The following is a 27,909-nucleotide window of genomic DNA, read 5'->3' as shown; positions in this document are numbered from 1 at the left end:
CCCAGGCTTAAAAGAGGAAAATAGAAAACCAACCGGGTAATGAATAGAATTGGTTGTGATGATGTTTCTTGGGGCAATCATGGTTTTTAAGTATATGCCATGGCCATTTCTAGAACCAAAGTGACCCCTGTGTCCCTTTGTATATACAAAGACCAGCCGAAGTGCAGTCGACCGGCTTGCCTCCTCTTGTGTCTGGATACAGGTGGCCAGCCAGCCAGACTGCAGGCAAGTCACTGTCCCATGACGGGGTGGCAGCAACTCAACAGCACCAGCCCTGTGCTCTTCCGGCTGCAGTCAAAGATGCTGACTCCAAACCCGATGCTTAAAGGCAAGAAATTCCTGTCTGTTGGATAACTTGCCAGTAATCCAAGCTTGGAGCAGAACCCCTAAAGGAAGAGTTATGGACGGCATCTAGCTACTGATGATTTCTATCCAATTGTACATCACAGAGGGTGAGACTGAAAAACGAGGACATTTCCACACAGACAATGACCAGGGGTTGCCATACACACTCCCCTTACTGTTCCCAGGGATAAGAATTGAGATCTGGAGGAGGATACATGTGAAGGTGGGGGTGGGGTGTCAGGGAAGGACACACTCTAAATAAATAGTTGGTTTCTTATGGCCTTTTCCTATTAAGGAGGAATGTAATTATCAGAGAACTAAAATTACATGGTATTCTGTCAGGTGAGTCTTTTAAAACTTACATGGTTTAAAGAATTAAAAAGATGAAATTTAATATTTGGGTCATTAAGAGCACATCTCTTAAGTCAAAGCAAGGCAATTATCCATGTGGTGCAGGCAGAAGTTCTATATAATTTAAAGCAAATGGAGAGGTTTTTCTTGTTGTAATTTAGAAACAACTTCCCCTTGAGAGCTTAAAGGGTCACAAAAATTAGAATAATGAAACTAGAAGCCCTTTTAACGATGTTTTTCCCAGTTGGAGGATGTTATTATGTATCTGTCTAATGCCCAGTATGTTATGGGGCTGTGGTTAATAGGGAAAAACATTTTTATGTATTTTACTTTTAGATTCAGATGTTAAACAAAAATCACAGAATATATTCTCAAAAACTAAGTCATTCAACAGTTTCAGTATTAATGCAGATCTAGTCTTGTGGCTCTCTTTAAAATATGAGATTAAAGGACCTAGAAAATGAGTAAGAATATTGTGGCTTTTTTTCCAAGGTGGTTTTGTTCAAATTTCATCAGTTTTCAGTTTTCCCACGATATGTATTTTAACACTCAGAGTATTTCAGTCACATTAGAAAAATATGAGCATTACTTTAATTCAGTCATTTTATTTTTAGAATAACAAGGTATATTTCAAATCCACTTGGGAATAAATATTTTAATAAATATAACATAAATAAATATAAGTTAGTTCATATGCTTTCATGAGTACAAAATTATATAAATAAATACTTAAAAAATAAATTAGGCTCAAGTGTTTGTTTCTACAAACACTTTGGTACTGAAATAGCTTATAAATTCTTGCTCTTCTATTAAAGGGAAAAAAAAACCCAACATGTTCTGTGAGGACATTTTCCCTCCTTAGCAGTTTGCTCATGAAAACTTAAAAAAATAACTTATCCGTAGTATAACTTATCCACTGTGAAATACACTTGATCAGAGTATCAATTGTGTGGATGGGAGCCTCACATCTTTCAAATTTGGGGTGATGACTAACGTAAACAAGCATGGGAATTCCTATACCAGCTTAGATAGGACCAGTCAAGCCACCCCCGCCCCAGTTCCTAACCCATACCCTATTAACATTTCTTTGGTTCCAATTTTTATAAAAATGACTTTAAGGTTAGGAGAGACTTCAGCTTTTTAGGAAGAATTCAGATAGCTCATCATTCTGTCGATGGTCACCGCACGAATTCTGAAGGCATGAAGAAGTATGCAGAGCTTGATTTTAGTCTTATAAAAATCCAGTTCTTCCAGGGAGGGCTTCTGTGGCACAGTCTCACTGTTGAAATTCAGAGCCTAGGGGAATATATATTGGTTGAGCTTGACATGGCTGATATTCCAAAATTAAAACGTTCATCTGTAAAAACGAGTGAAGCCAATGCATGTCTCAGAGCCTACAACCCACTCATTCCATCTCCTACACCTGATGCAAAGCTACTTCCAGCCAGATGGCCAGGCAGAACCTGAGAGGAGACTTATTATCCAAGCACATGGATCTTCAGTGAGCTCTGAAAAGCCCCTGAAAGCTATTTAGAAAATCAGCAGTGGGAGTTGCATTTTAGATAGGAACATTTCTGGTAAGATGACATCTGCTGTGGGATCTAATTAATTTTTATATGTTACATTAAGAAGCAGTGCCCTTTTTAGAACAGGGAGGTGATGGATTGCTATTGATCGGAAACTCTCCGTCAGTATCAGACCTATTGATTAAAACCACCCATTCGTGTGAGATAAATAAAGCTGGCAATGGGTCTCCCAGTTTGAACCCTTTAATTTGATAACACAATGTAAGACCTTTATATTTGCGCAATGAACAGTACTTCTGCTTGTACTGCCTCACAAGTCTAAAAGAAAATCATCCCATTTTACAGAGGAGGTAACTGAGGCGCAGAGGGGGGACATGCCCTGGACATAGTTGTCTGATCACTGGTAGAACTGATTCCACTCTTGGTCCTGAAAATGAAATACCATGTACAGCTCTCTAGATGGTAACATTTTTTGATATTTACACGATTTTCATTGCCTTTCAAACAAGTAATAATGGCATAAAAAAGAAAGAATGCAATACAAATAAATTTCTTTTATGACACCATATTTTTATCCCATGCCCTGATCATCATGGCACTCAGCCTACTCTTTCTTAAGTGAGTATTTCTATGTTTTATAATAGTATCATGTGCTATGGTGGTTCAGAAAATTATGAAGCCAGTTCCTGTCTATGAGTAACACTGTGGATGTCCCCAGGTGACAGGTCGTTCTTTCATTGCATTCATATTTTGGTTCAGAATGGGTCATACCCAGGCACCAGCCCTTTGTCTTCTCTAGCAGTATCTGCAGTTATGCATGCCAGCCCTTCACACACACATCCCAGAGGCTTTAGAGGTGAGTGAGAAGATGAATGCAGTGGAATCCCTTTGATGGGGGTTTAAATCCTGCCTCTGCCACTTACAAGCTCTGTGACTTCGGACAAGTGCTAACCCTCTAAATCTAAATGTGGGTTTCCTCCTTTGCACAGACCCCATGTGGTTGCTGTGGGGAAAGGCATAAGGAAATATATGCACACCTTTGCCGAGGGCCTGGAGCACACTTCTTGGTCAAATAGGGGAAGGCTGTTTTCTGTGATGTGACCTGCTCATGTTGCTCCCTCTCTACAGGGTGCTCTCAAGGCTGTCTCCTCCAAATGAAGCTGGCTTTAGAAGGGGGAATTTCAGGCCTCCCCCAGTTCAGAAAGGGCTGATTGTATGCCCCTTCCTCGGGGACCCTGGCTGGCTGTCTCGGCATCAAGAAGGCCTTACCTGCATCAGCTCAGTAATAGCTGTCAGCATGTTCTGATCCAGAAAGATCTGCCTCTTAGGATCCATCAGAAGCTTTGCATTCATGGCCTGGAACTCCACATGGTACATCTTCAAGTCCTCGTAGATACTGCTAAGGCACAGGGTCTGGATAATATGACAAAATGGGGAAGGGACCAATGAGATGAGCTAAACACACAACCCCCCCTCACTTACCCTGCCACTGCATTTGAGAAAAGAGTTTTGTGTCTTACTGTCATAAAAGAGGTCTTTCCAGAAGTCAGGCAATTTCCATTCTAGAAGAAAAAATAATCAGACATCAATGACATGAATTCATAATATGAGCTGAAACTTTTTGTTTTCTGACTTACAGTTATTAAAGAGGTCTCTCTGGCAGCCAGGCAACTCTCATTCTAGAGAAAAAAAAAAATCACATCAAAGATATTAATTCTTAGTATAAAATTTTCTGATTTTTCTCCTCCAACATATCTATTTTCTTATTGTGGTAAAAAAGCACACATAAAATTTACCATCTCAACTAATTTTAAGTTTATAGTTCAGTAGTGTTAAGTATATTCACACTGTTGTGAAAAATCACATTTTTATGATTTTTTTTTTTTCCAAATCACACGTCTGCATTGGGACCTGTTAACATCCCATGATGATGGACCCCAGGAGCATGTATATTTTTGGAAGAAGAGGCCTGATGTACAGCTCTTATCTGTATTACAAGCTTTGGGAGGAAAATCCTCTGTACCGTGGCTAGTTCAAGTGGTAAGCAGGCCTCCACTGTGCTGGTTTTATCTTTGGTGATATCTTCATGATCGATCTCTTCTGAAGTGCAGGAGTAAAATTCTAGGGTTTGTTTGGCCTGTAAAACATAAAGAGAAACCAAGTTTACCATATAAAAAGGCACCTGGTTCCCCATAAGGCTGGCACCAAAGTGAGAGCAGGCTGCCCTTGACCTCCATCTCTGGCCTGTAGGAAATCCAAGGTCTTCACAAGACAAAGGGAAGCAGGACATTTACACTCTCTCTCCCGCCCTCCTCTCCTTTTGCTTAGGACATGTTTCCTGGATGATATGTTTTCCATTATGTAAACACTATAAATCATTTTAACAGGCTGTGCTAACCAGCATCTACTCCATGCTGTGACACTTGCTTCTGGTGAAAGCTGTTTTTTCCTTTTGCCAAAGTGCCTGTGTTTTATGAATTTTTTTTTCAAGTATAACTTCTAAAGGGGGACGGTTAAGGTCACCACTTGATGGATATAACAAACGAGCAAACCTAAAGTGGAGATTTAATGTGTGCTACACACACACCGATGTCAACTTACAAGCATGTTAGAAGGCACTGTTGAATATAATTATGAAATTTATCTTAAGAAATCAATGACTTTTTTTTTCTTTTTAGGGCCACACACCAGGCATATGGAAGTTCCCAGGCCAGGGGTCGAATCAAGCTGCAGCTGTCGGTCTACACCACAGCCACAGCAATGCGGAATCTGAGCCTTGTCTGTGACCTATGTTGCAGCTTGCGGCAAGTGCCATCCTTAACCCACTGAGCAAGGCCAGGGATCAAACCTGCATCCTCATGGGTACTAGTTCTTAACCCACTGAGCCACAATGGGAACTCCTTGTTTGAAGATCAAGATCATTTTTATCCATTCAACAAGCCTGATGTGTACCAGACACTATGCTAGGTTCTAAGGACCATGACAAAGAAGGTGACTATGTTGTGCCCCCAGGGTTCCAAGTTCAGCTGTGGAGACAGGCAAGTGCCCCAATGACCAGGAGACAAGTCAGCAGGTAAGAAGGGCTGAGAAGGGTCAGAAGGCTCTGAGAAGGGACAGGGAAACAAAGACTTCCCTAGTGATGGAACATCTGCATTAAGAGGATTAGAATGTTGACAGGCAGAGGAGAGGGAATTTCAGTAAGACGGAAAAGCAGGAGCCATGAATCATGAAACAAGGCTTGAGAGCATGGAACATGTTCAGAAACAAGTAGTAAAACCCCTGTCTGTAGTAGACAGAATAATGCTTCCCTCCCTCCCTCAAAGATATCCATCTCTCAACCCCTGGAACTGAGAATATGTTATGTTACAGGGCAAAAGGGGAATTAAGGCTGTAGATGAAATTAAGCTTGCTAATCAGCTGATTTTAAAATAGATAGGTTAGGAGTTCCTATTGTGGCCAAGTGGTTAACGAACCTGACTAGCATCCATGAGGACGCAGGTTCGATCCCTGGCCTTGCTCAGTTAAGGATCCAGCATTGCCGTGACCTGTGGTATAGGTCGCAGAAGTGGCTTGGGTCCTGTGTTATGGTGGCTGTGGTGTAGGCCGGTGGCTACAGCTCCAATTGTATTCCTAGCCTGGGAACCTCCATATGCCAAGGGGATGGCCCGAAAAAGACAAAAAAAAAAAAAAAAAGGTTATCTTGGAGTATCTAGGTGGGTCCAATGTAATCATCGGGTCCCTATAAGTGGAAGAAGGAGGCAGGGGAGTCAAGGTCAGAGTAATGCAGCATGAGGGTCATCCTCTGTTGGCTCCGAGGATGAAGGTGGTCACCAAGAAATGTGGCTGCCTCTAGAAGCTGGAAACGGGGAGAAAAAGATTCTTCCTGAGTCTCCAGAAAGGGATACAGCTCTGCTGACACTTTAATTTTAGCCCAGTGAGACCCATTTTGGATTTCTGACCTTCAGGCTATGAGATAATAAATTTGTGTTGTTTACAGCCAATATGTTTGTGGTAATATGTTATAGCAGCCATAGAAAATGAATACACTGTTCCTGAAAGCATTCAAATAGACCGAGGCAGCCATTCTCCTGAGCAGGTTGTAAAAAGCTTGATCTACAACTATATTTCAATAAGGAAAAATCTCCAAATAACACAATAGTTTTATTTCTGTGATAATTACTTTCCTTTATTCCAAAATGAAACTGTGATTATTGCTCTATTACTATTATTGTGTAGTTAAAAAAAGATGACTTTTAAGTATCTATAAAATAGTGCCTGGCACATAGTACACAGTCAATAAACACTTATTAAATGAAAAAAATAAATAAATAGAGCAAAAAAAGTGTTAGATTTGGAAATGTGGGTCCATTGCTATAGTTCTTCACATCTTTTCAAGAGAAGCTAGAAATTTGGATTCTTATATGAAAGGTCTGTTTCTTCAAAGTGGCATCAAACTCAAAAATCAAAATATATACAACATGAGCCAAATTCTACAGATCTGTGGGCTGGATCTGGCCTGTAATCACATGTATTCACCTATATTTTCTCTGCAGTAGCTAACTGATATGTTATGGCAAATTTGACACAGGAATCATATTAAAAAAAAAATTGAACTGAGTTCTGCAATCTTTTGACCTTTGGTGCTGCATCTGGGTGTAGAAGAGTCAGCTTTTTCACTTACAGCATCTATTTAAATTGGAGCTCCTAAATTTTACCTAGAGAACATCTCTTCAGGAATCAAAGCACTTATTCCTGCAGTTTTCACTTGGTGAGCTGCCTTTTTAATTAAGATTGATTGAACTGTAAGGAGCACGTGGCAGCACATTATGAAAGATTAGAAGGGGGAAGAAAAGAATTCTTTAAGAAGGGCTGTGGCACTGAGCTTACTTTTTACTTTTTTTTTGGCTGTGCCCCTGACATGCAGAAGTTTCTGGGCTAGGGATTGAACCCGCGTCACAGCAGCAACCTGAGCCACAGTGGTGACAATGCTGGATCCTTAACCCACTGAGCCACCAGGGAACTCTATTGAGCTTACTTTAAGATCTTCCTAGAGCAACAAGTTAGAAATATTCAAGAAAGATTTACTGCAGAGCAGAAAGGCAAAATGACATCTTTTAAAACATCAATCTTAGGCCGCTGCAGCAAAAGCTATAGATGGCGGAGTGCTTTCAAAAAGAGAAAAAAAAAATTGCATTAAAATATAAAACCTGAAAAAAATGACTGATGCAGTAAATAAAATTAGATAGTTCTCTCCCTAGAAAATGAAGCCTGGACATTCACTGTCACACAAGCTCCCTGAAATGTCTTGCTCCAACACGGGACCGAGACACCAGGCTGGAAGCTGGTGAGGAGCGTGAGGAGCAAGGCTAATTCGTCTTTGTAGCCCCTGGAGCACAGACGCCGCCCCTAATAATGGTTTCCTGGATTGATAAGTGTGTCAGAGAAACATGTGGGCCTGATATAATTCCATGTCTGTGGGCAGGCTACAGGGAACACTGTAAATATCCACTTTCCTCTGTGTAGACACAGCCAAAATGAATGCCATTATAATTTATTACCACTACTGCTTTCTCTGGAGACACAATTTCATTGAGACTCTTTAGCTAATAGTTGCACCATTTGTAAAGTTCCATCTTCCTGTCTTGACAGCTCCTGATTAACTTCCACAATTTCCCTGCAGTTCCTTCAAGTGACCAGGGGTTCCAGTTGCCCCTTCACTAGAGAGGCTGCCAAGTGGGAACAAAGACATTGAAAATCTTACCTTCTGAAGTGTGTTGCTGACGGCCTTCAGCAGATTTTGGGAGTGGTTGAGGCATTTGAACATTCCTGGGCCTGCTGTGGTTGCAGGGAGGCTCCTGCCCAAACTGAGATGGTCCAGGTGGTTGAGGAGGACCAGGGTGGCCACAAGGAGGAGGTCTGGAGGGGAATGGGGGCAGGATGAGCTGGCCTGCCTCTGCCTTTCATCCCTTCTGGCCATTCCACCCATCCACTTCTGGGCACCAACCTCCCTCCACTCTTTTCCACTCTTTCTCAACAGCTAAGGGATGAATTGGGTTCTTTAAGGGGGGCATTCTATTCTAGGGTTGAAAGCCAACTCTCCATCATTGGCCACCTTGTGAGTTCAGTCAAGGGTTCACCCAGAAGAAGTCTCCATTTCAAGAGGAGGGAAACTGAGGCCAGGTGGTGAAACAACCCAGTATTTTGGAAACAGTGGAGTGACGAAGCCCCGCTTTGAAGCCATCTGAGAACTGTCCTCTTAGAGCTGTAGCCCAGGGACCTGGGCAGAAAACCATTCCGTGCGGCCTCAGTTTCTCATCCGTGAAGTGGGCATAATATTTAGCTCATGGCGCTGTTTCAGGATTCAAGAGACCACATCCTATGGAGCTCATGGTAAGCACCCAGTGTCTTTCCCCCTTTCTTTTTCCTCTGCACAAGTCTCTGAGTAGTCTGTCCCAAATTTCTGCCTCCTCTTTCCCGGCCGCCACCCCTCCCGCCCGAGCGCTGAGTCTTTCTTGGCCGGTTACTCACTGCGCAGCGGGCACATGCTGAGCGGCGCTGCGGTGACAGCGAGTCGGCGGCTGGACGCAGATGGATGGACGTCGCAGGTGAGGGCGCTAGTTTGGAGGCCGACCCAGGGGAACACATTTTTATAATTGCCCGAGGCACGACAGGACTTTCCCAGGACTCCAGTCTCTTGCTTTCTTTCTCTGTGTCTCTCTCTACATCAGCTTCTCGGTGACACGTGGAGTCTGGCCAGCGGGGCTTGCGGCGCTTTCGGATTAACTCCGGGCGCCCGGCCGCAATCGTTCCGGGACGGCCCCGCCGCCTCCGGCCTAGCCCAAAACGAAAGTGAAATTCTGGCAGTGTCGCTGCGCAGGGTCCCCGGGCAAGCCCGACCCCTTGCCGGCCACCCTTGGACGCCCCCCGCCCCCGGCTACAGAGGCCCGGCTCTGCCGCCCTGCAGCGCCCCCTCCCGAAGGAGCGCAAAGTAGTGCCTCCCTCTCTCCATCTATATCCAGGGTGTGTCCTGATTGTGACCTCCTGCTTAGTCCTGGATGGAGATGGGCAGATCATTCATTTTATCACTCATTTATTCAGATGATCCACCGTGTGCCAGGCTGACATTGTGCCAGGTGCGGGCACCCAACGGTGAACAGATCACCTTGGAGCGTTCCCACACCAAACCTGACTCAATGTGTTTTGTTCATGAGTACCACCTTAAACACGTAAAGGGATGAAACCAGACTGGCTATGCAATAACTACTTTCTTGAGAATCCAGTTTCTTACAGTGTCCAGGGAAGAATCCTTACAATTCAGTAGTATGGATGTACAGGATGTACTGAGAGGAGAAGTCTGAGAGGGGGCAACCTCAGCAGGAACAATGGGGATGAGGCAGCAAAGGCTCCCAGAAGGAAGGCACCCACCACCTGAGAGTTGAAGGATGAGTATGCATTGGACCACTTCCAGTGGGAAGGGGTACAGGTTCTAAGTTGAGAGAACAGGGGTCAGAAGCACATCAGGGAAGGCAGAGGGAGATGGTGATCTAGAGGTCCTGCTACTGGGTGTGAGGTTGGAGTGGATGATGAGGCTGTGCCATGAGAGTAGAAGATCCCATGCTAATGGTTGTACATTATGCTGAGGGTGGTGGGAGCCTTCTAGGGTTTTAGGCAGGAAACATGGTTGGACTTTCATGGGATGATCTTTCAGCGGTAGTATGGAGGATGTATCCCAAGGGTCAGGATTGGGAGGGCATGGCCAAGGTCTCCTTCAGAATGGAGAACCCAGGGTGGGCAAGAGGGATCCTCGGGGTGGGGAGGGACAAGACTTGGTAACTCCTCAGGTAAGAGGGACAGGAAGGTGCTGAAAATGGCTGAATGAAGGTTGTTCCACTTCCTGCACAGGGGTTACTGTAAGAGGAGACTGAGTTTGGAGGAGACACTGAGAAGTTCCATTTTTGGATGTGTCAGGTTTGAGGTTCCTGTGGGACTTTTCAGTTCACTCATTTCTACCACGAGTGTTAGTCACCCTGGGTATGTGTGCAAGGGAGGGGTGTGTTTAGTCAGCTACTCAGATCCTTGGATGGATCTGACTGCACTAAGGTCCCAAGGCACTGGGGGCTGCCAGTGCCCACCTTTGTGCAGATGCGCTCATCTTGGATAGGGATAAGCCTTTTGGGATACAGGAGAAAAGAATGGGTACTTCTTTTGGGCCCCTGATAAAGTCAGAATGGATGAGGTTGCTGTTGAGACTCTACCATGAACACTTGGCAGGGCTAGACTCTACTAAAGATGAGATGAAGCCAATTAGGAGAAAGCTGTGTTAACCCCTCGTCTGATTCAATATCTCTCCATTGTTGGCATCAGCCTCCTTAGGCAGATCATCTGTTCAAGGGTGATGAAGTACCCATCATAGGGACTTTTAGGTGTGTGTAAAATGAGAGCAATAGCTGATGTCTAAGTCTCCTCCAATGCTACGGTCTGTGAATTACCCTATGGGGATAGAGAGCAATACATTGTCAGAAACAATTGCATCTAGCAATTTTGTGAAGCAAATGACAAGCGCTGGGCTGTGTTGTTGCCCTAAGGATTTGGGATGGAGTTAAATGTACATAAAGTTAGAATGAAGTAAAGTTTATCACAACTGAGCTATTTCTCCCTTGGAAGGGCTGTTTCCTGTGGAAAAGTAATTTCTGCAGTGTAAATGAGCATAGGGCCTCTGCTTAGAATGGATTCTTGGCCACCAGACACAATTTCTACCCTATACTTTTGTGAAACAGTTCTGTGATATGCTGCGCATACTGTAGCCAAGATAAAATGACAGCCTTCTTCTGGAATAACATTATTTTTCTATAAGAGCCATTCTTTGTCCATGATTACTACTACGTTGTTGTGTAGATCATACCTTGCATTGTATTGAAAGGCTTGGCCAATGCTATAAGGAAAGAAAAAGAATTGATAATTTTAAAAATTGGAAAGTAAAAGACAAAACTGTCACTATTTACAGCTGATATACAAAAAAAAGCAGCAGAAACAATAGACCAAATACCTGAACTAAAAAGAGAATTCAGCGACTTCACTGGATACAAATGTCAACTTTCAAAAATCAACCAAATTTCTCTACATGTGTGACAACCGATTAGATGATAAATAGTAATAAAAAGAAGATACCATTCACAGTATCAGAAAAACTATAGAATAACTGCCTGTGGATGGCGAGGCAGTACAGTGGTTAAGGATATGGACTCTAAATTGTTTGAATCCAGGTTCTGTTCCTTACTTGCTGTGTGTTCTTGGGCAAGTTACTTATCTCTCTGGGCTGTTTTCTTATTTAGAAAATGATGATAATAAAAGTACTATAGGGTTATTTGATTATTACATGAGTTAGTGTAAGTATAAAATAGTCTTTGGAGAAAACTTAAGAACATAGAGTGATTTAATTTAAATGGGAACACATACCCTTGGGTGGAAGATCTTCATATATTCATAGCTCAAGTCTTGGAATTCCTGCTATGGAACAGTGGATTAATGTTCTGGCTTGTCCCTGTGGCATTGCTGGTTAGGTCCCCTGCCTGGTGGAGTGGGTTAAAGGTCTGGCATTGCTGCAGCTGTGGCTTAGGTCACAGATCTAGCTTAGATTCCATCCTTGGCCTGGAAACTTCCATATGCCATGGGTATGTCTGAGAAACACAAAAAACAGTCAATTAACCACACACACACACACACACACACACACACACACACACACACACATCTCAGTCTCTTCTAGTTAATTCACATATTCAGTGCAATCCCAATGCAAATTACAAATAGCTTTTCTGAGGAACTTAATAATATACTCTAAAATATATAAGAATAGGAGTTCCCATTGTGGCTGAGTGGTTAACGAATCTGACCAGGAACCATGAGGTTTTGGGTTCAATCCCCAGCCTCGTTCAGTGGGTTAAGGATCCGGCGTTGTTGTGACCTGTGGTGTAGGTCACAGATGCGGCTTGGATCCTGCATTGCTGTGGCTCTGGCATAGGCCCGTGGCTACAGCTCAATTAGACCCTTAGCCTGGGACCCTCCATATGACACGGGTGCAGCCCTGGAAAAGACAAAAAAAGACAAAATAAAATATATAAGAATAAAAGTCCATGAATATCTAAGTGAAACTTATAAAGGAATAATAAATTGAAGGAGAACCCCTATCAGTTATAAGGACATAGTTCAGAGCAATAGTAATAAAAATAATGTTTGGCCAAAGGACAGATGGACCATGGAAATAAAATAGAGAATTAGAGACAGACTCATAAATATGCATATTTAGTATAAGATGGGATGGTACCCAGATCAATGAGGGAATCATAGATTGTTTAGTAGAAAATGCTCACTATATGGTGAAAAAAACCTGGGCACTAGTCTGAAACAACATATGGAAGTGAAGCCACTTGAAAGTAGGTTAAAGGCTAAATGTGAAAAGTAAAACTTTTATAGTACTAGAAGAAAATACAGTAAAGTGAAATCGTTGCCACTCACAAGTGGGAAGGACTTCTTAAAAACATCAAAAGCTCCAATCCATAAGCAAAATATTTGTAAATTTGATTACATAAAAATTAAGAATTTCTGTAGTATGATTTCCTGTTAACCATGGACAAAGTTAACAGACATCTGACGGATTGGGAGAAGATATTTTGCAAAGTATAAAACCAATAGGAGAGTATACAAGAACTCTTGCAAGTCAGCAAGAAAAAGAAACCCCAATAAAAATGGGCAAAATTTATGAACAGGCAGTATACAGAGAGAAACCTCAAGGGCTAACCAGCATCATGAGATGATGCTCAGATATATTATAATCAGAAAGAGTGCAAATGAAAATAAGAATAGGATATCATGTACCTTTTAGACTGACAAAATGAGTACATTGGATACTGACAAGTGTTGGGGGAAATGTAGGATTCTAGGATCTTTTATATAATGCAAGTAGACTGGTGCAGCTCTGTTGGAGGGCATTCTGGCACCTGGCTTTGGTCAGATTATATGCATACCTGATGACCCAGCATTCTACCTTGGGTGTACATCCCCAAGAGATTTTTTGTTTGTTTGTTTTTAGGGCTGGCATATAGAAGTTCCCAGGCTAGAGGTCAAATGGGAGCTGTAGCTGCTGGCCACAGCAATGCTAGAACCGTGCTGCATCTGTAACCTACACTGTAGCTCACAGCAACACCGGATCCAGCTCATGGCAACACCAGATTCTTAACCCACTGAGGCTAGAGATCGAACCCAAGTCCTCGTGGATACTAGTCAGGTTTGTTACTGCTGAGCTACAACGGGAACTCCCAAAGAGATTCTTATACAGATCCATGAAGGGATATGTATGAAGATGGTTGTTAAGTCATTGTAGTGGTGGGAAGTTGGTGGCAATCTAGTTGCCCACCAGTGTGGAAGTGAGTAGAAAAATGTGAGGGATCCATTTCAGGGATATGTTGCAGCAGTTAGAAATACTGGGCTAGATAAATATTCATAATCATGGGTAGACCTTTAAAACAAATACTAGGTAAAACTGTAAAGATAAAAACATAATGAGGAGTTCCTGTCATGGTGCAGCGTAAATGAATCTGACTAGGAACCATGAGGTTGCAGGTTCAATCCCTGGCCTCACTCATTGGGTTAAGGATCTGGTGTTGCTGTGACCTGTGGTATAGGTCGCAGATGCGGCTTGGATCCTGCGTTGCTATAGCTCTGGCCTAGGCTGACAGCTACAGCTCTGATTAGACCCTTAGCCTCGGAACCTCCATATGCCGCAGGTGAGGCCCTAAAAAGACAAAAGACAAAAACAAAACAAAACAAAACAAAACAAAAAAAAACAGAATGAATGAGAGGGAGTTCCCACTGTGGCTCGGCAGTAATGAACCCCATTGGTAACTGTAAGGATGCTGGTTTGATCCCTGGCCTTGCTTGGTGGGTTAAGGATCCATCATTGCTGTGAGTTGGTGTGGGTCATAGATGCAGCTTGGATCCTGTGTTTGTTGCTGTGGCTGTGGCGGGGGCCAGCAGCTGCAGCTCCAATTCAACCTGTAGCCTGGAAACTTCCATATGCTGAGAATGCAGTCCTAAAAGAAGGGGAGGGGGGTACCAGAATGAGATACTTGTATAGTACTAAAGATAGACAAGCACTTGGAGTCAGATTTGTCTGAGAATAGAAAACATTTGGATTTTAGGAAGGGAAAGGCAACATCTCATTATTGAACACAATGTTTCTATAGCAAAAGGTAAGAATGGTTCCATTAAGTGGATAAAGGCTGTAAATAACCTCGTCTCCTGAGTCATATTTTGCTGCTAAGTGAGTTTAAGAAAAAACTTTTGGTGTCCAGAGCTGTGAGGTTTAAGAATTATGAATAAGTGATCGTGGACTTCTGTTTACTTTAAGTGAGAATAATATATTCGAAATGGTACACATTATACAAGGACACTTGCCAACAAAATTATATATGTTAAACATAGGATATATCCTATTGAGGAGTGATGGGGATGAGAATGAGGAATGGGATAAAGAAAATATATAAGTATATGTATGTACACATATAAAAGAGGGGATACATGATGCATGAATTGAAGAATATGATCAACTTAATCCTCATCATCCTAAATCCTTATTCTGCCCAAAATTTTGATAAGTAAAGTCAACTCTTTCTAAGCAGGTGACTCAAAATCATTGTTTGCAAACTTTAATGATAGTTTGGTACATTCAGATAGTTTTTCCATTAGTCATTCCTTTCCCATTCAGTTTGAGCAATGGGCCAATCTGAGATCTTACGTAATAGATCCATCACTGGGAATCAAAGGTCTTTTCAGGAAGTTGGCAAAATGTATTAAGGCCCTGCACCAGAGTGTCTCAACTGGAGGAGATCTTGTTCCCTGGCAATGTCCCAGGGGACATCTGGCAATGTCTGGAGAAATTTTTGGTTGTCATAGCAGGGGAAGGGAGTTGCTACTGGCATCTAGTGGGTAGAGAAATGATGCCATATGCTGCTAACCATCCTACAAGACATGGGATGGCTCCTTACTCCCCCCAGCTAAAGGAAGTTATACCATCCAAATTATCAGTAGTGCCAGATGCCTGCAATAATACCAGATATCTATACTAGCTCAGGCTACCTGCCTTTATCATTCTTCTTGGTTAGTAGACCAGTTCATAGTCATAGGCTCTGAAGGGAAGACTTGGGACTATATATTTGGTGCCATAATTTGGAGTGGCAGCCCATCCTTGGAAGATCCCAAAGAGGCTTGTGACCAGTTGCAACTGTAATACGAATCAGTAGGTGGGGACTGTAAACACTAGCGTCCTTCAAAACATAGCAAGGACTCTGCTGTCAGTTTTCCTGCAATTCTTTTCTATAGGGGTCATTGAAATGAGCACAAGTCAGCTGTTGTTCTCATGCCATCTGGCAGTGTGAAATCCAGTGTAGCTCGGCTTCTGAAAGGTAAGCTGTTGGGGTAAGAGATGTAACCTTATGTTCCTTGTTGCATATGCCAGCCTTAAGCATGACATACTGATGAAGCTGGTTGCATGAAGCAGTTTCTTCTTTGGTGGTGAAGTATTTAAGCAGTAGGGAGAAAAGTGAGCTGAGCCAGAAAGACTACAGTAGAGTCTAACATAAGTTTGCATCTATGATCGAAAGACCTAAGTTCTAGCCCCTTTCTGCTACTTGTTATCTGTGTGAGCTCGGACAAGCTATTGCTTTTCCTAATTTTCACATCTGCAAAATGGAGACAGTTATGCCTGGCTGTCTAGCTTTATCATGGGAATCAGATTATTTAATGACAGAGTAAGAATTTTGTAAAGTGCTAGAGTATCATCACTATGAGACATCACTATACAGTGGGAGGTGTAGCCATTGTTTTTTGATTAAGGCGCACACTCACCAGTTTCTTCCACAGATGCCTCTTTGCACTCTTTTAAGTGTTAGTAGAAACTTCCCAATGAGGAAGAAGGGGAGTCCTAAATATTCACAGCACTATTTCTATAAGCAACATCCATGTGTTATCACACTGTCTTGAAGAACCTCAAAAATATTAACATGGTCTCCGAGAAAAAATTCCAGGAAAGATGTTATTGCTTAGCGGTGCTGCAGAATAAAGATTTTTATTAATATTGTTGCAAACTTTCTGTATCTTGAGACAGTTTAACAAACAAAAATAATACAGTTCCTGGGCATTGTAGCCTCATGTATGATAAGATCACCTAATGCTTAGACATTCAAAAGAAAAAAATGGTGAATTTGACTATATGAAGAACAAACATTTCTGCAGGAAAAAGATACCATAGATAACACCTAAAGACAAATGATAACCTAGATAAAAGCATTTGCAACAACATATGACAGGTCAAGAGCTAATCTCCTTAGTATATGAATATTAAAAAGAAAAAGGCCAACAATCTGTTAAAAATGGGCAAAAGATATGAATATACAGTTTAAAGAAAGAAAAATACAAATTACTTATAAACATGACAAATATTCAACTCCACTCTATATTAAAGAAATGCAAATTAAAGATATGATATTAAATGCATATCATACTAGATATGATTTTTGATATGATTATATATATATGACTATAATTTGCAACACTAAAAAGTTTGATGATTTATGGTTGCCATAGTCTGTTGGAGGGAGTGTAATTTAAGTGCAATCTATTTGGAGGGTTAGTTGACGATAGCTATTAAAATAAAAAATATATGTATACTTTTGCTCAGCAATTCAACTTCCAAGAATTTATTCTATAAACTATTGGCACATATACATAAAGTCTGATTTCCATTAAAAGTGTTATTGTTAATATAAAAAGACTTGAAATACTCTAAATGTCCATTTCAATAAAACATACTTCATCTTTTTAATGGACTTTTCAAATTTGCTATCAAGATTGAATTAAAAAGAAAGATGGAACCTTTGTCAGTTCCTCTTAGGTTTATAATAAAAATATACAGTGGGAGAAACAGTGAAAAAAAAAAAGATTGAATTAGATTTATACATGTTATATGAACAATCTTCATTTTGTGAAAAGTCATGTGAAAAATCAAAGTTCAGACCAATATTAACATGCTTCCATTTGTGCAAGGAAAAAAGGATATACATGTACATACTTCTATATATGTGCATAGATATAGGTATAATATCAACATAGATCTATACTCATAAGAGTATAGGAAATCAGTGAGCATTTATTTCCTCTAGAGAAGGAGACTGGCTCTTCGAAGAATGGAGAAAACTTGCTTTTTATTGAATACCTTCTGTACTGTTTGAATTATTTAACATGCAAATATTATTGCAGCTTTATTTATTTTTGTTTTGCTTTGTTTTGTTTGTATTTTAAAAGATCACCTAATGGCAGGTGAAGTGAACTGCTAAGAGAGCTGCTGGGCCCATTCAGCTTCTGAACAAAGAATTTCCTCTAAGTTTCAGCATTATTGCTGGATTAACGTTGAATCTGTAAGTGCACCAACCTTTTACTGCTGAGCAGGGGCTTTTGTGTGTGACTCCACCTATCCATCTATCATCCATCCATCTTCTCACTCTCTTTTGAAGAATATTCTATATGTGTGCTATGCACATTTAGAGCTTCTCTTTTAACTATTATGTGTACTCACATTACTTCACTAACTGGAGTCTTTCTAGCTTCTGGGCTGGTAGAGTGGAAAGAGCATGGATTTTGCAACCCTGGATTAAAATCCAGCTCCCGTCACTTTCTAACTGTGCAATTCGGGGCAATTTCATTAACTTTTCTCTTTAAAAGTTGCTGTCTAATTGTTACTCCTTTGAAGGTAATTTGGGAAGGTAGTCTGGCTGCTTTTAGGATTTTATTTTTTGTTTTATTTTGTTTTACCGGAAATTTAGTTATGACATTCCTAGATATGTTTTTCTCTGTATTTATCCTGCTTGTAGTTTGTAGTACTTTCTTGAATCTATAACTTAATCCCTTTAAATCGGTTTTGAAAAGTTCTCAGTCATTACATTTGCAAATATTGTTCCTGTTGCTCCCAACTCAATTTTGCTCTGGAAACCTTCTGGAACTTTGATTATGCATATGTTTGACCTTTTCACAATGTCCTACATGTTTTTAATGCTATTTTCTATATTTTCCACCTTTTCTCTTTTTGGTTTGGATGTTTCCATCTGGATGTTTTCTGCCAACCAAACTTCCGGGTCACTAATGCATTATTCATCTGACTAAACAGTTGTTAAATTCATTTATTGAATTTTAATTTCATCTATTCAAACTGTTGTTAAGTTCAGTTACTGTATTTTGCAGCTTTAGAATTTACGTTTAGCTTTTTTTTAGTGTAAAGATTTCAGTTCTCTAATGAAATTCTCTACCTTGTCATCTACTTACTTGAATGTATCAATCAAGTTATTTTACATTCTGTGCCTGATAATTCCAGTTTCTGGATCATCTCTGTGTCTGTTTTTATTGTGTATTTTTTCTCTTGTCCCTGTTTCTCTGTATGCCTGGTTGTTTTTGATTGAATGTCAGACATTGCATAAGAAAAGTTGTAAAGACTCTCAATATGTTAATGCTTGTGGGCAGTCAGATTAAAAGCAGAATATTTTATTTTATTTTTTTTTTTCTTTTGTCTTTTTAAAGCTGCATCCTTGGCATATGGAGGTTCCCAGGGTAGGGGTCTAATCGGAGCTGTAGCTGCCAGCCTATGCCAGAGCCACAGCAACACGGGATCTGAGCCGTGTCTGCGACCTACACCCCAGCTCACAGCAACACCAGATCCTTAACCCACTGAGCAAGGGCAGAGATTGAACCCGCAGCCTCATGGTTCCTAGTCAGATTCGTTAACCACTGCGCCACCACGGGAACTCCTCTGCTTAGTTTCTTAACAGCCACTTTTTGTTCTGCCTCTAACTCTGACTGTTCTGCTTACTAATAGGCAAATGTGTAGAGGCAAAAAGCTGATAATTCTATTTAAATTGGTTCTCTGCACTTTCTTTCCCTTCAAGATCTTGACATCTTGAGTCCTGTTTACCTTGGTCTCTCTGAGCTTCAATATTTGCCTCTCCAGTGAGTCTGCCAGAACCTCTGTTCACCTTTTCTGCTTTTTAATAGCCACTTCCTGCTCACATTCTCTGTCTGATATCCATTACGCGTGTGAGTCAGTAGATGACTCAGTGGGGATTGTAGAATGTTGGGCTTATCTCAGTGAGTTTTCCTCCTTTCAGGGATCTTGACTCTTCAAATACTGACTGCCTTTTTTTAATTTGACTCTTTAGTTTTCATGGGAGGGTGTTCTTGCTACAAGTTAGCCTGCCATGACTGGAAATAGAAAACAAATAGGCATATTAAATAAAGGATCTGCTCAGAGTTCCAAAGTTGAACTCAGCTTCAGAGGGATTATGACAATGGGTGGTATTCTCCTTTTTTCTTCTGTCTTCTTAGGGCTGCACCTGTGACATATGGAGGTTCCCAGGCTAGGGGTTGAATAGGAGCTACAGCTGCCAGTCTACGCCACAGCCACAGCAACATGGGTTCCAAGCTGAGTCTGCAACCTACACCACAGCTCACAGCAACACCAGATCCTTAACCCACTGAGCAAGGCCAGGGATCGAACCTGTGTCCTCATGGATACTAGTCGGGTTCATTAACTGCTGAGCCATGACAGGAACTCATCTCCTTTTTAAAATAATATACTGTCCTTGGTACTAGAAGAGCTGTGATGGACACAGAATAGTAGTAATAATGACCTAGAAGGCAGGTATTTCTATTATTACTCCCATTTTTATAGATAAGGAAACTGAGGAACAGGGAATCTAAGTCAGTCACTGAAAGTCATATAGCTAGCAAGTAGCATGCTAGGATTTGAATCCATGTGAGCTGATTCTTGAGGTCACTCTTAGCAGAGGGCAGAACTTTAAACAAGGTCTTATTATTGAGAACATAATATAATAATCTTTCTCTCTTCCTTCCCCCAAGTCTATAACAAGCAATGAGAAATACACAGAGAGACCTTTATACCTTAGCATCCTTCAGGAACTCATGGAGTCCGTCTTTTCCATTTGTAGTCCCTGCAGGCTTTGCATAGACCTGGGCATATGCAGATTCACAATAAACCATTTTGATTTCCTGGGGGTTCCGTTGTGGCTCAGCGGTAACAAACCTGGCTAGGGTTAGTATCCTTGAGGACATGAGTTCTATCGCTGGCCTGGCTCGGTGAGTTAAGGATCCAGGGTTGCCGGGACCTGTGGTGTACATTGCAGATGTGGTTTGGACCTGGCCTTGCCATGGTTGTGGTGTAGGCCAGCAGCTACAGCTCCAATTTAACTGCTAGCCTGGGAACCTCCATATGCTATGGGTGTGGCCTTAAAAAGACAAAAAAAAATTTTTTTTTTTTGATTTCCAGATGAGAACTGAGTTCTGAAGTTATATTTTATCATTTTTCCTTGTTGCTTTTCTTGTGTTGCTGTAAGAATTCAGCAACACATATGACATTTGTGAAAATGAAATTCAGGGTTACATAGTCTGCTTGCACAGGCCGAAGAGAATTTGGGGCAAAATCTATCCTGTGCTTCACTTGTCAAGCTATGATACCCACTACAGCAGGAAGGAAGTGATGCCTTTTACTTATTCAGGTTCTGGACAACTCTAAGTTAGAACTTTTCTTTAATCTATCTCACCGAAGGAATTATCCATCTTTTCTTGCCAAAACAGTTGGACAGGAAGATGTGTAAACCCAACTGTTTGTTATCATATACTTCTGTTTATTTGGGACCCACTACATGTCAAGTTTACAGGCTCTGATAACCCTGAAGTTTACAGGCTCTGATAACCCTGATCTCAGAGTAGGGAGAAGGAAAATAGGACAGGATAACACTGGGCATATTTGTACTTCAGAAAGGTAAGAGTTGAATCACTTTTCTGTTCCTAAAGGCTACCTTTGGCACCAGATCAAAGCTTCTTGCTTAGAAGATTTCCAGAGAAGAAACTCCAGCTGAAAGTAGGAAAGCCAGGACCTTTTCTGTTATCCTACAATTTCATTTCCTTTGTTGTTTTCGCAGCATGAAAAGCCCTAATGTTTCTTTCTCATAAATAGTGACACAGATTTACCCAGTGTCAAGGAATTCCAGAGAATCTAGAACACATTCTGTATATTTATTCTATTTCACTGGTAGTGATATCCTTTTAGACAATGGACACATCTAGAGTGGTTTCTCTCTAGATGCTGAGAACTAATGTTCCCCCACCCAGTAAATATTTAGCTCTATAAAAAGAGCTAAAAAGGTTTTCTCATAAAGCACTTGAAATTGATCCATTTGGGATTTAAATAGAGCCAAACTAATTTCATGCAACAATTTTAGGGCATCTATCTGATAAATGACTTTCTATAAGTGATTTCATTTATTTTGGGATCGTCTCAACCCCCAGTTCTGGGAATAGCCAAATGAAAAACTCACTGAATTCTAAACAGATTTCCAGCAGACCTTTCAAATTAGTTGGGATAATTTTTTCTTTGTTATGTTGCTCAGTACTTAAAAAAACACAAAAACCAAAAACTGTGATCTCTTTTGAGAGGCTATGGCCAAAATGTACTGGATTGAAGCTTGTGAGACCTGCTTATGATGATGAATTACAAAGCTATTATGTTGATTCCTTCTAGTGCTGGGGGAAAAAAAAATCCAAATTTGAACCATTGGCCAGTAAATAAATCTATTTCCCTTGAAATAATAAAGAAAAACATTCCATTGTTAAAATAAGGTATAACGGGGCAGAAAACACCTTTCAGAAGACTCTCTTTGCTTCTAGGTGGAAACCAAATCGGCTCTATTTTTAGCATAGTGAAGCTTTGTGTGTGGATACAATGATTGAGTGACTTCAGCCATTTCAACCGTTTTATTAAACAGGGAAGCTTGGTACTTTTTCTGACTATGTTCAGGGGATTTTGCACCCAAATATTACTCTGGCTAGGAGTGATTTGGGGAAGGGTGATTTTCCTGGGTACTGGTATCAGTTGCTAACACTGACTACGTGATATGTTACAGGGACTGTATTAGGCAATTTTATATTATTTAATTTAATCCTCGTGACAATCCTATGGTCTAGATACCATTACTATTCTCGATTTACATATGAAGGAACTGAGCTTTAGCGAGGTTAGATAGCTTTCTTAGGATAGTAGAGCTGGAATTTGAACCCAGCATGTCTTTGCTACTCTTAAAATACAGTGGCACGAGGTGGATGGTTGAGGGTAGTGGGGGGCGGGGTATAAGTTAATACAACCTTTTTACAAAGCAGTTTTAAACTACTTATCAAAAGCCATTGAAAAAATATATTTTGACTACATTATTGCACTTCTTAAGGTCTAGTTTAGGGCATTGACCAGAGATTTAGACAATGATTATGTACAAGAATTTTCACTGCAACATTATTTATATGAGTGTACAATATAGGTTGAAAACAACTAATGGTCTCTACTAATTGTATTAGACACATAATATCAATTATGACAGAGGCATAGTTGGAATATGATATATCTTTTAGTAATCGTATTAAAAATCATATTTGGGGAAAATGTTCAAAATAAGAGAGATATAAAACTATACATGTATATAGTATGATCATAATTATGTTTAAAATAGGAGGAAATTCAGCAAAATGTCAACAATGCCTACCTCTGGATAATGGATTATGAGTAATTTTTATTTTCTCCTTTATGCTTTTTGATATTTAAAATTTTTTTCTGGAATGATTAAGAATTGCTTTTATCACCAGAGGAAAATACTATTATTAATTTTGTTCAAACTAAAGAACAGTTAATTAATCAACACTGCAGTTTCCATTGTCAGCAAATCACCTTTTTTCCTTTTAATTAAAAAATTTTCCTTTGCTCTTAGTCTGATTTTTGCTGTGCAATTTCTAGAATACCACTGTAGAAGAATCGTCATCGTAGATATCTTGGAGCAGAGTGAAGCCCTGCGTTTACTTAACCCTTGTCCTAAATGCTGCCTGTAGGGGCTCTCCTTGGGCACATTTCAATCCCCTGGACCTTTCTAGCAGATGGAGACTCCCAAAGACAGGGCTCAGGAGCTGTAAAAGTGCCTCAGAATTGGAGAATGTGGTCAGAACATAGATTCTGAAACTAATCAAAATAATAGAATAGAGCTTCTACAAAGTAAAGGTGCCTTCAGAGAAAAATTGTTAATATATTCTTTTGTTTATCCAGCAAGTATTTATATATCACCTTCCCCGTTAAAAATTCTGTGTTAGCGGGGCTTGGGAAAGTTAATGTAAGTCAGCTGTGATGAGCCCACGCGGCTGTCTGAGTTTTTGTTAAGCTGACAGAGGTCTCCAGTGAGGGGAGTGGAGAATCAGCTTAGTTAAGAGGGTGGCAAAAGGAGTTTTCAAATCTTTATTTTTTTATGTTAAGTGAGAATTGCAACGATTTTTAATTTTAATTTTTTTATATTTTTTATTGATTGATTGATTGATTTTGCTTTTTAGGGCCGCACCCTTGGCATATGGAGATTCCCAGGCTAGGAGTCAAATCGGAGCTACAGCTGCCGGCTTACACCAGAGCCACAGCATGCAGGATCTGAGCTCTAAGCCTCATCTGCGACCTACACCACTGCTCACGTCAATGCCAGATCCTTAGCCCACTGAGCGAGGCCAGGGATCAAACCCACAACCTCATGGTTCCTAGTCAGATTCGTTTCCACTGCGCCACGACAGGAACTCCAAGTTTTCAAATCTGACTAAAGTTGGGAGGTAGAGTAAGACTTCATAATAAGATGTGCATAGTGAACATAAGCAGAGCTTAAATCATCTCCCTGTCACAGTTTTACCTATGTTCCATTTTTTCCAGACCCTAATTATAAGAGGGAAAGCAGGGGGCTGGGGTTAGGAAAAGGAATGCAGACATCCATTGAGCAGTGTCTAGTGAACACAAAAAGACCGAGAAGTGGTAAAACACATCTAGAGCAGACTTGGTTCCCTGCTTCTCCTTCTCCTTTTAAAAGTCTCAGGCTAGAATCTCAGATTTCTCTGGCTAATATCATAATGAGTTGGAACTCTCTCTCTCTTGTTCCAGCTGCTCCAGAGACACTGGCCTTTAAGCCATGAAACATGCCAGGCATGGCCCACGTGAGATGGTTTGCTCTTCCTGTTCCTTCTCTGGACCACTGCTCCTGTGTCTTTCACACATATGATCATATATCCCTTCCTTGTTGTCCCTTCCCTACCATCTTGTGTAAAATGCTGTCTACTCCCTTCCCACTGCTCCTTGGGACTCTCTAGCCCCCTAGTCAGATTTATTTTTTAATTATTATTATTATTATTATTATTTTCCTTTTTAGAGCCACACCTGCAGCATGTGGAAGCTCCCAGGCTAGGGGTCCAATTGGAGCTGCAGCAGCTGGCCTACACCAGAGCCACAGCAACACGGGATCTGAACCGCATCTGTGACCTACACCATAGCTCATGGCAACACTGGATCCTTAACCCACTGAGCAAAGCCAGGGATCGAACCTTCATCTTCATGGATACTAGTTGGGTTCCTTACCACTGAGCCACAATGGAAATTCCAGTTTTATTTTGCTTTCCTAGCACTTACCACTATCTGACAATATATCATGTTAAGTTGTTTGTTTATTGGCTGTTGTTCTGCATTAGAATGTACACTCCACAAGGGCAGGGACTTTATGGATTTTATTCACAGTTGAATTCCCAGCATAGAACAGTGTTTGGGACATAGTAGGTGCTCAAAAAATAGTTATTGAGTAAATAAATGAATGAATGTACTTTTCTGGAGGGTAGTTTGGGAATATGCATGAAAACATAAAATGATACATACTTTTGAACTAGCCAATCCAACTTCTTAGATAGACCGATTAGACCCCTAGCCTTGGAACCTCCATATGCCATGGTATTAAGAAGATAATTATGCGGGTGAGAAATGATATACATAGTAAGGTTGATCATAGGATTGTTTATGGTAACACGCAGAGTAAGAAATTAAATATCCATTAGTGGAACACTGTGATATAGGCAAACTAATTGTCATTGTTATATATGTAATGTAGATCAATATTCATCAAGGTGGAAAAATGCTTACAATGTATTAGAGGGTGAGGAAAATTGATTCTGGAACAGCAAATATGGAATGATTGCATCTTAATAAGATTCTCTTGTACTTTGTAGGTATCTGTGGATACAAGAATGTGAGGAAAGGTATCCACCAAAATAACAACAGTAATCTTGGGGAATGGGAGTGCGATTTGGGGTAATTTTTACTTGTTTCTATATACTTTGCATATTTTTTTATTTCTGAAAAAATTTTAAACAAAGCTAATAGAGCTGTTTTATAAAAGTGTGTTTTCTACTTTAGAGTTTAGTCTAGTCCATCCTGTTTCAAAACAGCCCTTGGTGGACTGGCTCACTGGCTGCTCTTCCAGGAAGGGGCGGTGCAGACTTACCTCCTGGCTTCCACAGGGCAGTTCCCTGTGCTTCTCCATGTAGTCATTCCTTTTCTTTCTTTTTTTTTTTTTTTGTCTTTTTTTTGCCTTTTCTAGGGCTACTCCCGTGGCATATGGAGGTTCCGAGGCTAGGGGTCTAATCGGAGCTGTAGCCACCGGCCTACGCCAGGGCCACAGCAACTCAGGATCTGAGCCGCGTCTGCAACCTACACCACAGCTCATGGCAGCACTGGATCCTTAACCCACTGAGCAAGGCCAGGGATCGAACTGGAAACCTCATGGTTCCTAGTCAGATTCGTTAACCACTGCGCCACGGCAGCTCCTAGTCATTCATTTTCCCCAATGCTCCCACACTGGCCTCATGTAGTACTCCCCTGGTCAAGTGGACCAGATAGCAGTTGCCCCCTACTGGTCTTCCCGCCCTACCCGCCCCCCCCAATCTGTCCTCTCTAATGGAGCAAACCACAGTGGCTCACGATGACTGTCAATGGACTCCAAGCTCTCGGCTGGCCATCTTGAACCTTTCACACACAGCCCAGATTCTTTCTCTAACCTCATCCTCAACCACTCCCTTCTTCTCCTGCCTTTTCATCTGCCCCATGTCTTTGGCTGTACTTCATGCATTAATGCCTGTCTGTCTTTTTCTCTGGGATTCCTTCCCCTCTCTCTGCCTCGTTTTAAGGCCCATCTCACCTTCGACTTTTTCACCTAAGCCCTAGAGAACAACCTTCCAGAAAATCTACAGCACTTAAAATCTGTATTAATCCTTTGCTTCTTAGGAAATTGGTTTCTTTTCATTTATGTGTTGTGCATGTATGACTGGTAAACATTTTGAAGGCAGGAGGTATTTCTTATGTTTCTTCTCATTATGTACAGAATCTGTTTGTTTACTCATTCAACAGACATTTGTGAGCACCTGCTGTGCATATGACCCTGTGCTAGGTTCCCGAACAGGGTAGTGAACACATAGGAGATTCTAGTCCAGGAAGCCACTGTGAAGGGCTTTACACATTTGAGATCTCTTGAGTGATAGTCTTCCTGACAAACTGCACATCTACAAGTAATATTTTCTCTGTGCCTTCAACCAGGGAATGATTTGTAAGGAACAGGGACCAGTAACTAACACTTGATTCTCTCTATAATCAATAAGGACTAACCAAATACCTTTGAAAGGAAATGGTCTCTTCTCTTGGTCCTTCAGGCACTGCAAACCCTATAGAACTCTTTAGAGGAAACTCCCACCCCCACTCCCAGATATCTTGATGAACAGTCTGTTGAACCCAGCAAGCTTCCTGCTGAAGTGAGGATAATACTGAGAGGTAAGATCCTGAAGGTACCCAGACCTTTGTAAACCTGGCAAATGGATCATTTTAGGATCTATTTCCTCTGTGAAATGCAGCAATTATGTAATAGCATACCATATACTTCCCACATTTTTCATGGGTATTAGAAACCATGAGATTTGAAGCTAAGAATGCTGAGGCTACTGTTTAAGTACAAAATAGGAAGTTTTTATCATGAATAAGTTTAAAAAGTTGCATGAATGTCAGTAATCAATCGAAGTTCTCAGCAGCTCAAGTAATGAAATGCACACATCTCAGTACTTACCCTAAATGTTTTAGGGGGATTCTTGGCCAGTAACTCCCTTTGCTTTGCCTGGCCATAAATTAAGTATTTAATTCTTTTATTGAGAAATGGATGAAAGATTCAGAATTCTGAGAGACAAACCTAATTCAAAATGTTTTTTCAATAGAATCCCTTTTGCTATCTACTCAAGGTAGCATTAAATAATAATCAGTAATGCTATTGCTGGTTTTTTTTTTTCTTTTTTACCCAAAGTCCAAATGGGTACCCCTTTCTTATAAGCAAGATGATTCTCAGTAGACATCCAATTACAATATTTATTTCTCATTTAGACACTGGAAGGTCAGTTTTATTTTTTAATAGAAATATCACAATGTGGCAAGTATACATAATTTTTCAAGGCACAGAGCAAGACATAAAGATTTTGCAAAATGTCTTATGCTTGCATTAATTCCTTTGTGGTAACACATGTTATCTTTTGGGAATGAGATATCTTGTACCCACAGCCCATGCCATTCTCTTCTGGAGGTGGGTTTCAGATGACAGTATTGTCACATGGCAAATAGCCAAGAGTTTTGGCCTATGGGTGTAGGATCTTCCTTCCTTCCTTCCTTCCTTCCTTCCTTCCTTCCTTCCTTCCTTCCTTCCTTCCT

General features: G+C 40.8%; 1 protein-coding gene and 1 long non-coding RNA gene across 2 annotated transcripts; one reads left to right on the top strand and one right to left on the bottom strand.

The window, feature by feature from the left end:
• Positions 1,289–8,973, bottom strand: IL12A (interleukin 12A). The gene is given in 8 exon segments (NM_213993.1): positions 1,289–1,992; positions 3,492–3,635; positions 3,743–3,784; positions 3,860–3,901; positions 4,246–4,359; positions 7,984–8,138; positions 8,751–8,851; positions 8,854–8,973. Coding segments are annotated over 8 exon segments (768 nt in total). The 5' UTR covers positions 8,868–8,973; the 3' UTR covers positions 1,289–1,836.
• LOC106507993 lies at positions 8,076–27,909 on the top strand. The gene is made up of 4 exons (XR_002337737.1): positions 8,076–8,827; positions 15,600–15,682; positions 17,580–17,692; positions 26,874–27,909. It is a non-coding gene; the product is annotated as an uncharacterized LOC106507993 (long non-coding RNA).

The sequence above is a fragment of the Sus scrofa genome, chromosome 13, assembly GCF_000003025.6.
Source record: "Sus scrofa isolate TJ Tabasco breed Duroc chromosome 13, Sscrofa11.1, whole genome shotgun sequence".
Taxonomy (NCBI): Eukaryota; Metazoa; Chordata; class Mammalia; order Artiodactyla; family Suidae; genus Sus; species Sus scrofa.
Note: the sequence above shows the minus strand (reverse complement) of the source record. Positions and strands in the feature narration are given on the sequence as shown.